Below are 12249 nucleotides of genomic sequence, written 5' to 3' on the forward strand. Positions count from 1 at the left end.
AGCTTAGTATATCCATCTGGTCAAAACCACGGAGAGCTCCCTAGATTAGCAGATACCAGGCATTCTTTCTGATCCGTATACAGGGAAGTGAACGACAACACGTGTGCGCGAAGAGCAAAGAGTATGGTGGCCTTGGAGGCCAACTAAAACAAATGTTAAATGTGTGTACACGTCCTAGCGCCTTCCAGTGACATCATTTTTTTTATTTTTTTTATATTTAGATTTGTATTACTGCGATGAACAATGGCTTCCATTATCACACTAACATTTCAGGAATAAGCCTACAGTTTCTATTAGCTTGGATTCCCCATCGATGTCGTCACTGGAAGACAGGTTTCTGAACTGCCCATAACCCTCCTATGAGACACAGACACCGAAAAAAGTTCTATTTTATCATGGACACTAGTGAGGACTAATTATATGAAGATAGGTTGAAACGTGGTGAAGTCGTCCTTTAACCAGAATCGTTACAATTCTAAAGGATCCCAACCCTCGTAATAATGGCACAGAATGGTTTTATGAACAACTGTAGCAACTCAGCAGGAATGTGTTTATGATAGACATTTCTTGTTCATCAAAATGGTCATAAATGACTGGAGCACGCATTATGATTTCTACCTCATATAAGGAAACACTATTGCCTTCACTTGAATCACTGTTACACAAAATAAAAATAAAAATAAATATGCAACAAGCTCAATTTTCATTACCAGCTAATTGTGTCTGTTGGAAGGGGACACATTTAGACGCCTTTAGAAGGTAAAGCTATACTGGCGTGCAGACAAAGCGCGTTCTGCAGCCAAATAATGAGTGTGATCCATTTCTGAACCGTCTCGTGGCACCGGCCAATGAACCGTGAGATCAGCCTTTTTCCCATTATCGATCGGAAAGGAGGATGCTTACAGGGACGGAACACCTCTTACAAACCAGGCGTCGCACTCTCTGTGGACAGGACCGTAACATGAAGGCTTAACCCGTTTGGGCCTGACATCGGACATTTTCTGAAAAAACCTCATGTTTCTGTATCAGTGGTGCTCAATATCTCGTGTCAAGGACCCCCACACATGATATGTAATTGGTCGCCGAACCCCATCTGAAAATACGTTGTTCCAGGGGACCTCTCAGAAGCAAGGGTTTGAGTTAAAAACGTTCACTCTGAAAGAATATACATTCAAAGGTTTGAGCCACATTTTCAAGATTTTTCAAAAATAGCAGACCTACAAGCTCATACGAGCTTGTAGGTCTGCTATTTTTCAATAGCTCAATTATAACATAATGTTTAAAACACCGAAAGTGGTTCCCGCCCAAAATGGGTTAACTGGGTGTAAAATGGGAAGAGTTGTCCAACACAATGCAGACCGACATCGGAGCGGACAAGCATCAGCAGTCAGGTCCTTCCGCTAACGATCACCCATTCCTGTGTGGTCCGACAGAAACCAACCAGGCAAACTCGCCAACACGTGACAAGTTGGGACCCGGCTGGCGGTTCGTAGGCAGTTGCAGTACGTTTGTAGACATTGGCTGGGTTTCCCAGATGAAATATGCATAGTGAGTAAGCGTGTGGTTTCACATGCCCTTTCACTGTGAACATAGATATTCTGTGCATAGCTGTGCCACGCAATGGTAGGCCTGAGGCCTGGTATGGTAGGCCTGAGGCCTATAATGGTAGGCCTGAGGCCTACCATACCGGCCTGACCGGTCAATAAAATAATGCTGAATTAACTAGCTTGTATTGGAAACTTATGACTGCACAATAGCCTCCCATTTAACCTCCTTTTCTAGGCCTATATTTATTAACCCACAATCAAATGTTATTCAATTTAATTTACTTGCACAATGGGGCAGTAGCGTTTTCATACATACAGGCCTACATTTACCTTGCCGACATCACTTCGCCTCTGAAATGTATTTATTTTGGATATTTGGACTGACAGTAGGCTCTCTTCACTCTTTTATATATATATATATATATATATATATATATATATAGTAACCAAGTCTCTATATCAAGAGCCTGAGATCTGGTCTGTGAATTACAGCAGAAAGGTCGCACCTTAGTTAGTAAGGGATATAAATGCGATCTCTTGAGGCAGGTGGGTTCAATAGTCAAAAGGTGAGTAAGTCACTACTAAAGATCTAGGTTGTCTATTTCTATGTTGGCCGCACACGGGCATCTGTTTGCGGCCTAGAGGGGTGTGTTCAAGCTACGAGCGACACAGAATGTATTTGGGAAAACCAGCCATTGATATTTTGTTGGTATAGCGGGGGGAACATTGGTGTTTTGTTGGTAGCGGGGGGAACATTGATGTTTTTGTGGACAGCTGCGGGACATTGATATTTTGTAGTGGGTGGGTGGCACAAATGGCACACGCCACGGGAGAGAGCAAAAAGACCAAAGAGATCAATGAAACGACAACCGCCAGCCAGTCAATCCTGTGGATCTGCAATCGATAAGTAGTGATTTTGCAGCGCTCCTTAGGCACAAATACGTGACATATCCCTCCCTAGACCCAATGTAATGGCCTTAATTAGCGCGGTTGGATTTAGAGTGCTGCCAATGAGGTGCTATATTTAGCTGCAAATAGATCGTTAAAGGATACCGCCAGGTGTGTCTTAACATTTTGTTTCCACGGACAACTGCACTGATTTAAAGGAGCAATAATGTTGTGTTGTCAGATGAATACAATCTGCAATCACTGGCATAAAACGTCCTGGTCCGAAGTTACAGGGATGCAATAGAATAATATAATCATACTAGTCTGACAACACCAATGTGTAACATTTGTCTTTTAGCCATTATTTAAAGTTTAGTTTGGTAAAAAAAATAAAAAATATGTTTTGTTTTTTACTCCTCATTTTGATGTTTATGGATTACATCCTGTAGATTGCAAACACAAGTGGTTTTCCTTTAACACTGAAATGCTGCAATATACAGTATAATCTGTGCAGCATCACAGCATGCGATAACAGTGAGGTGGCACCATAGATTGTCAAATTAATCGACACAGGGAGCCCCATTGGTTTCTTTCTACAGACCGTTTTGAAGCCACTTTGTCTGCAAATTGAAATCTGCCATCTTTGAACTTCTGCTCCGGGAATGAAACTCAGCAGGTCTTCACTCATAATGTTCATGTTTAATGAATGGAACTATAATTTACTAAACGCGGATAATTATGATGATGATATGATATGTGTGTGAGAGAGAGGGATAGAGAGAGAGAGAGAGAGAGAGAGAGAGAGAGAGAGAGAGAGAGAGAATAGAGATCTAGTAGAACTAACACAAGTCATGTTATGCTTGGTTGTGTGCAGGTGTCAGTGTCACTGTAAAGTAGCAGATATGCAGGCGTGTCGCAGCACGGCTACAGTATGGTCCAAATTTATATACAGGTAGGCCTGAAGTGGTTACTGTATGCTTTGTATTAATAAACAAAATCTACAAAGTAAGTAGTATCCAATTCTAAAGTTTTCAAATAAATGTATAAGTACTGGCAATTGGAAATGCAAATACAAGTAAAGTGCAAATACAGTACCTCAAAATTGTACTTAATCGTACAGACAGTACTGAAGTAAATGTACTGTAGTTACTTTCGCCTCCTTCAGGACACGATCCACCATGCTCACTTATGGAGCACCGAAGTATGACGTATCTGTCAGTAGAGGGCGCCAGTCCACAGGTTCATGTATTTTTTTATTTGCACTGAAATCCCCATAGGGGGATTTTAGGTCGCTGTGTTTGAAAAATAAACCGATCATCACTCCCTTTCTGTCAGGGGGGTGGCTGTGTGTCGTTAATGATGTCCATTCATATTTGATACAGCCAGTTTCTGGAAAAAATGTAATTATTTTGGCCGCAAATTGCGCAAAAGCCTTGAAACTACAAGTATGACAGCAATGTCGCCGCTCATACGTATACGTCACGCTCAGCTGTCGACACATTGCATTCCTGAGATTCCTCGTTGACGTAAGCTCAGCTGGCAGTGACTCGACTCGTAGTAACCACGAAACATTATATATCAATAAAAAAATAAAAAAACGTAGTCAGTTTCTGTTGTGCGACGGGGCAGCTGCAGCCACCCCGCCTACCCGGAAATGTAGTCTGTGGGTTGTTTGACTCATTTCTAGCGCTTGTGTAACTCTTTGGGTATATTGTATACATTTCTACATTCAGTCGTATATCCATATGAGTGAAAAGGTCGGGATGATCGGTTTATTTTTCAAACACAGTTCTTATATGAAGAGATCTAAAATGGGGATTTCAATGCAAATAAAAAGTACACAAACCTGTGAACTGGCGCCCTCTACTGACAGTGACGTCGGTTATCTATATCAGCTGACACAGGAAGACTCTCTCTCCCTTTGCCGAGATACCCTGCAGGCCAACACTCCAGGCACCCTTGGCTCTTTAATTCTCCACCCAAATTGTGAAATGACACCCACGCCCCAGTCGGCGCGACGCACGCACGCACGCCCTTGCATTGTCATCATCGGCGCTCCCGTTAATTTGACGTCATTCCCGTTTTCAGAGGACTGTTTGTTTTTTTTGCCTCGGAGGACATCAGGAGAGGCACAACATTCATGGATTATGCATAAGGCCATTGGACACAATTGATGTCGACACAGCACAGCAACGGCCGACGGCCAGTGTTGATGCAACACTTATTCCATTTAGGCCTGACGTCGAAATAAATAAAAAGTCCTCTGAAATAACATATATTCAAAGATTTGTGTCACATTTCCACGACTTTTCAAAAATAGCAGACGTACAAGCTCGTATAGCGCGCCACTCGGTGGCGCGCTATGAGCTTGTAGATCTGCTATTTTTCAATAGCTAAAGTATAACATGATGCTGAGTTAAAACACCAAAACGGGTTCCCGTCCAGAATGGGTTATTCAACACAGCACTCATATGGCACCAGTGGAGTCTGGGTGTCACTCCCCATTTCCCAGGCGCAGTTTGAAAACTCACCTCTTGAGACTCTTCCGCACGAGTACTGCTCGTTCCTAACTGTATATCACTTTGTATTGCCCGTTTCGATAGACGTCCGTTACACTATGCAGGTCTGCCATTTAGAAAACACAATTGGTAAATGGCGCATTTATATAGCGCCTTCATCCAAGGCGCTTTACAGAGATTGTGCATTACATTCACCCATTGACACACACGTTCATACACCGATGGCGGCGGAAACCAATGTGAGGCACCAACCAGCACATCAGGAGCAATTAGGGGTTCAGTGTCTTGCTCAAGGACACTTCGACACTAACTCTGGCAACCTTGCGGTTACCATCCAGCCGCTCTGCCCCTGGGCCACCGCCGCCCAACATATGCATTTAGACAGACGTTAAGTTTGATGTTTACCTGGTATCCAAGATACAGTGTGGCACCTAATCATTTCCCTTGCACTCTATTTAATTGACCATTTACCCTGCCGTTTGTTGACTATAGAGTTCAGGCCACTTACTCCGACCTTAAAAGTCACTCTGGATGAGAGTGTCTGATAAATGCCTAGACCCTTGTTGCGGCCGGAGGTCGCAGTTAACGCTGGAATTGTGCAGTTCCCCTCGCGGACACGTGACGTGTGTTGGTCAGGCACGTGACATCATCAGGGACAGAGCACGTAACATCACATGACATCATCAGGGATGGAACCTCAAACCCTTAGATCGCCATATATGGAGCTGACCTGTTCTGACATTCCATATGTTGATCATTCCCCATCCATCCTCGATGTCTCCCTTCTGCCCTTCTGACTGATACCGGTCCATTTAAACTCTAGACGGGCCTGCCCCAAAGTTATTAGTGCAGCCTCGCCCGGCAGCCGGTGAAAACCATAGTTCTCAACAGGCCCGAAAATTAAGATATTACACCCCATGTCAAAGCGCCAGCACTCGCCCAGCAGTCTGCTGTCACCCAGGTGGATTGTGTGCACGCCCTACAGGGTGAGGTCGCTTCTCGACCTCAGGCGTCTTACTGGTATAATTGTAGTTTTTAGTATGGCTCAAATAACGCTGCCTCAGAATGTAAAAGAACTTCATTCTCATTCTTTTTTCCTTTCATGTGCGTGTATGCACGCACATGAAAGGGAAAAAAAGGAGAAAACCGGCACGCACAGAATGTGATTTTAGCAGGTCACTGTACTGTATGGATCACTGAGTATTTCACACTTCCTTTCGCCGCCCCGGTCATCCTCTTAACAAATCTGTCACGTTATATAGGGGCAAAAGCCCACGACAAGGTCTTCCTCTGTGTCAATGCACGACTGGGAGCCACTCAACTGCACAGAAGGTCAAAGGGGAGACTGGACAAGAGAGTATTAAACAAAAGCTATATGCAGTGTAGTAGAAGGTGTTTGGCATATGAATGCAGGTAGCAGTGTACAGCGTACTACAGACCCACGGTAATACTGTACCGATCTGAGAACAGATTCTACAAAATGCCTTCTAAACAGTTTTCTGAAAAACCTCTGTTTCTATGTCAGTGGTTCTAAAACATTTTCATGTCAAGGACCCCCAGAATTATATGAAATTGGCCGCCGTCGACCCCCATCTGAAAATATCTTCATTCCGGGGTGTGTGTGTGTGTGCGCGTGTGTGACAGAGGAGAGGGAGAGAGAAAGAGAAGGCTGTCTAGCTCAAGCAGATTGAAAGGCTTACGTCTCGATATGACCAAGTAATTCAATAAACCCACTACTACCAAGATATCTTTTGTTGACATCCGTGAGACTCAATAGAGCCTTTTTCAACAAGCCAACTGTGTCAACTGAGACACACACGCACACACACACACACACACACACACACACACACACACACACACACACACACACACACACACACACACACACACACACACACACACACACACACACACACACACACACACACACACACACACACTGATGGATTCTTTTGATGTTGTTTACACACCATTTCAAGTTGGACAATCTGTTTGTCCGGTTTGGTCCTAGATAGGTCCATGTCCCTATCATTTTAGCATTATGCTATGCTTTAGCTATTTTTGAAAAATGACTGACGACAGACAAAGAAACATAGCTTTTTCAGAAAACTGTCAGGATGTAGAATCTGCTCTCAGGCCTGAATGGGTTAACTCTGGCCTAGCCCCTGTTTGTTGGACCTCCAGATTCACCCCCCCGTCTCTGTCCCTACTCCACCCTATTCCCAATGTGTACTACAGTAACAAAAAAAGGTTGAATACTAGCCGATAAACTGTGAGTTCTGTGAAAACAGACCTGTGGTCAGAGATGAACCCTGTGCCTTATTTGGCTCTACTCTCCACGGGCGAACGCTTTCTAACGCCCAGCATCTAGACAATTTAAGTCATTTTGACAATGTTCTCAGAGGCAGCCGGTCAGACAGTCTCCCCGTCGTCGTGTCTGATGGGCAACAAATGAGCTTGGACTCAGTGAACCTCCCCAGGTGGGCAGTGGTGGACAGTAACAGTTGTATTTTCCAACCAAGGTTTGTGTTTTGGTCGTTATTAGAGAAAGTAAAAGCTTTCTTTCATTTTAGCAATTTTTGACAGAGGGGGGCGAATATGGGCCTAGGTAAATATGTCTACGGCGATTTCTTCATTATGATTTACTATAGTCTTACTAGACCCCAGGAAATTGCATCTGGCCACAAAAGACCACGCGATCTATTGAATGTGAAGGGGGAGATGGCAAACTGAAATATCGAGCCTTTACGACACACAGTATGTCATCCCCCTAGTATCGCCCTTCACGTTCAGTAGATCCCGTGATCTCTAATAATTATCTGATCATTTAAATACAGCATGCATCGGTATTCAAGTGAAAATATACCTCGGCACCTTAACTCAAGTACAATGTTGTGTGTAGACCATGGGGAAACGTCCTGTAGTGTAGGCTTCGGCAGGTGCTTTGCATGCACCTTCGCAAAGCGCCTGACGAAGCCTACACACGGCGAAATGCGTCGTGCAAATAAAGCAATGAAGCAAAAATAATCTTGTCCTGAGCGTCTCTGGAGTGTTCGGTCCCTTCCTCTTCTAAGGAAGTTTCCCCTGGTCTACATTTTACGCCTTGCCTACCAGCACCTCCCCCACTTGGATGTGCACGAAAAGCTACCTATATATATATATACTGTATATACACACACACACACACACACAGGTATATATATATAGTTACTGGCCCATGGTGGCAGGATGACGGTGGCGATACACTAGTGGGAGTGCCAGATCTATCAGCGCCTAGCCAAGATGGATGGTTTAAGCCGCAGATATTATTACAGCTAATGATTCACCTCAAGTGGCCATTACTGCGGTGCCATCAGTCTCCCTCTTGCTCTGCTGGGCTTTTTTTTTTCTCCAAACAGTTGGGGAGCTGACAAGTGGATTGAAGCGAGAAAAACAGATAGCGAGAGATAGTGTTTGTATGCGCGTGTGCGTGCGTGTGTGTGTGTGTGTGTGTGTGTGTGTGTGTGTGTGTGTGTGTGAGTGTGAGAGAGCGTGTGCGTGCGTGTGCACACGTGTGTGAGAGAGAGAGAGAGAGTCAAATAGAGACAGAAATACATGACGGAGAGAGAGAAAGGGTGAGTCAGTTGAAAAGTGAGTGTATAATTTTCATTCACTTCTTCACCCTGTCAGTGGAAATGCCATCTCTCTAAAGTTTCGACTCATTTTGATAGAAATGATGCCACAGAATAATTAAAAAATAAAAGCTTCTACCACCCAGACTGAGAGGACACTTGGCACAGTGCTACAAGGATCATGATGGTTGTCTGGAATTCAAGCCCATTCGTGGCCAAATTTGACTGAGGGACTGCCATTGGATTTCATGTCATATGAGGGAATCATAGCTTCAAATTGACATATTGGTTGTTCCGTTTGACCCGCCAGTTTTGGAGATATGGCTTATAGAGTAATGTCTTGCAGAGAAATAGCGAGAGAAAACCGGCTTGAAAGGTTCACTTCTGTGGACTCTAACATTACACCTGCTACATGTTTAAGCATTTATTTCATATTTACATTGCACACTTATTTCAGACATGCATAGTATGTGAAGAGTCTGCCTGTGATATTAACTCATTTTGGGAAGTTTTTCTCCTCATGGTGAAAGGCTGGAATTTAAATGATGGCAGGCTCTCAGTCAAATCTGGTCACATTTGTTTGACTAACTTTTCTTGAGATACTGTCTGTGTGCGGTTATTCCGTGGCAAGGTTTTTAGTTGCATCAGAATGCATATTTATAGCTCAGATTGATTTGAACGAGTCAAGCCAAAAATAGTCCACCAGAGAAAAAGATTCATTCACGGGTTAGATTAAAAACGCCCACTACTTATAAACGGCACATTCAATACTGACTTGAATTGTTCAAGTAAGCTCAGTTTTAATGACTTTGTAGAAAACACAGCCAGACATGACATCTAAAAATAAGGCCATTAAAGGAAATACATAGTCTATGTTTATATATGATAATATTCTGACAAGGTGTAAATAGACAATGACGTGTGTAATGACGGTCGCTAATGTGATGACGTCTGTATGATCCTAAATGCATGTGTGTGTACGTACGTCTGTACTCACCTATGCTTTCTATGGCATAGGCAGCTCCCGGCAGGATCCGCCGGGAGAAACTGTGCGCAGCTGCTGGACATGAGACTAATTAATTAGAGCGACAGAGAGAGAGAGAGAGGAGTGTGTGTGTGTGTGTGTGTGTGTGTGTGTGTGTGTGTACGGGTGTGCGTCAATTTAACAAAGGTGCAGACGATCAGAAATCAGCAGAGAGTGATCGACGTTTGCGCTACTCTATGCCAAATTGAAGTGGACTCGGACGCAGACTTTTTTTTCTCCCTGGAACTAAAAACGTCTGGGTTTCCGAGGCTATAATCCACGTACAATTTACAATTTACAATTTAGGCATTTAGCAGACGCTCTTAATCCAGAGCGACTTACATCAAGCAAGAACAAAAGCATGGGAATACATCACATAAAAACATTCATCATGAAACATGCGTAAGCTAAGAAAGTAACAGTGGAATATCTATATAATGAAATTTATACGTATAAACTTTACATAGTAACACGTAACTCGAGAACTGTTCGCCCAACCTACTTCAAATTCGACACGCGTTCCACACCCCCACAGGGAGTGCAGTGCCCGGTGTCGAGTCGGTCGCACCCACGATTGTCCAGAACCGCCACAAAAGGCCTCTGCCTGGGCCATAGCTGACATCACAAGGCCGCTGCCCGGGCCACAGCTGACATCACAAGGCCGCTGCCCGGGACAGACTCCATATTTGGGCATGCCTAAATACGAGTTCGTCCCACCGACTTCTGACATCATTCTGACAACTGCATAGACTCCATGTTTGGGCATGCCTGACAAAGAACTCCATATATGGGTATAAAAAGGGATACGGCTGACATCACTTCTGACATCACGATATAAGGGCAGTGCCCGGTGTCGAGTCAGTCAGACCCACGGTTGTCCAGAACCGACACAAAAGTCCTCTGCCCGGGCTCTTGGCAGGGTCAGCTCACACGTTGTGTTGATCTGCATTTTTCACCGCTTTGGGTCCCGAGGAGACATCAAATGTCTCTTTTGGGTCTCGAGCTAAAAAGTTTGGGAACCACACTTTATTCACTACAAAAAAAAGTCGTATAGTGGAGAATTAATTCTATTCATACCCTGGTATAACTCACGAAAAGAACATATCTTCAAGCCAACCCGACGTTGTTCTGCTATGGCCTGGCCCATTCTGGCAACAGTGGAGTCACAGAAAAGACGGTTTCCAGGGCCCCTAATGAGGGAGTGGGCCGCCTGCCGCTAGACGATGTTATTCAACTCCTGACCATCAGGAAATACTTTTAACAAGGGACGCCTTTAGCAAAAGAAAGTCTGCTCCAAACACAAGAGAACGTGTCCGTGCTTTGACATGCTCATTAAACTTTAACTGGGTGGCAAATGGAGTCGTATATATATATATTCCCCCTCTCCCTCGCCTCTGCGCGGGGTTTATATTATGCTATAGTACCTGGTGGCCGGGAGGGTGCTGACCCTGGTGAAGAACACTGAAGGCTCCACGTCCACGTGCACGCCCAGAGACAGGTCCCTGTAGTAGCCCTCCACTCTGCCGGCTCCGCCCGAATACTTGAAGTTCAGCACAGCCTCCAGAGTCTGAGCAACACCAAAGGGGACAAGGACAGAGAGGACAGAGAGGGGGCAGAATATTAGGATAGCCCCTTGGCAAAACATTACATACAAAAACAGTGCAGTTACACGATAGACAATGCAAACATGTACAGATACATTTAGCTTGCTCATCCTCTCCCACCCACTCCCCCCCCCCCCCCCCCCCCCCAACTATTTTTAGACAAATACATTGTGAATACTTATACAGTACAGTGACTTGTATAACGGTCTTGTATAAACAGTATACAGGCAGTGTTAGTACTGTAGCATGAACAGGTTGTTTTGAGGTCTGCTCATTTTGGGAAGTTTTTCTCCTCTGGTGAAAGGCTGGAAAGTCAAATCTGGTCACATTTGTTTGACTAACTTTTCTTGAGATACTGTCCGTGTGCGGTTATTCCCTGGCAAGGTTTTTAGTTGCATCAGAATGCATATTTATAGCTCAGATTGATTTGAACGAGTCAAGCCAAAAATAGTCCACCAGAGAAAAAGATTCATTCACGGGGTAGATTAAAAACGCCCACTACTTAAAAACGGCACACTCTGACTTGAATTGTTCAGGTAAGCTCAGTTTTAATGACTTTGTAGAAAACACAGCCAGACATGAAATCAAAAAATAAGGCCATTAAAGGAAATACATAGTCTATGTTTATATATGATAATATTCTGGCAAGGTGTAAATAGACAATGACGTGTGTAATAACAGTCGCTAATGTGATGACGTCTGTATGATCCTACATGCAGGTGTGTGTACGTACGTCTGTACGTCTGTAATCCACGTAACTCGAGAACCGTTCGCCCCACCTACTTCAAAGTATTAACGCCATGACTTTTGCTCCACAAATGATATAAATTAAATAAAAAAAACCTTAAACGAAATGAAACGCTATACGCCCTCCACCACCAGCGTCTGAAAGCACTCTGTGCATGGAAGAGCGAGCGAGTGTGATTGGGGTCGGAGGTGACGCTTGGAGGCGGAGTCCTCCCGTGTAGTGGACACAATCGCGCGGACAGTACACCGCTGCCCATCAGCAAAGAAAAAAAAAAGAAAAAAAGATCAATGCAGCAAAAGCCATTA

General features: G+C 44.1%; 1 protein-coding gene across 1 annotated transcript in view; it reads right to left on the reverse strand.

Moving 5' to 3' along the window:
* trappc9 (trafficking protein particle complex subunit 9) overlaps positions 1–12249 on the reverse strand; it is a 285531-nt gene that overhangs the window by 130447 nt on the left and 142835 nt on the right. The window contains exon 19 of the mRNA XM_080787679.1: positions 11017–11159. Within this exon, the coding sequence (XP_080643805.1) occupies positions 11017–11159 (143 nt within the window). The remainder of the gene's footprint in view (positions 1–11016; positions 11160–12249) is intronic.

This window comes from Protomyctophum bolini (genome assembly GCF_963924005.1).
Source record: "Protomyctophum bolini genome assembly, chromosome: 17".
NCBI classification, from domain to species: domain Eukaryota; kingdom Metazoa; phylum Chordata; class Actinopteri; order Myctophiformes; family Myctophidae; genus Protomyctophum; species Protomyctophum bolini.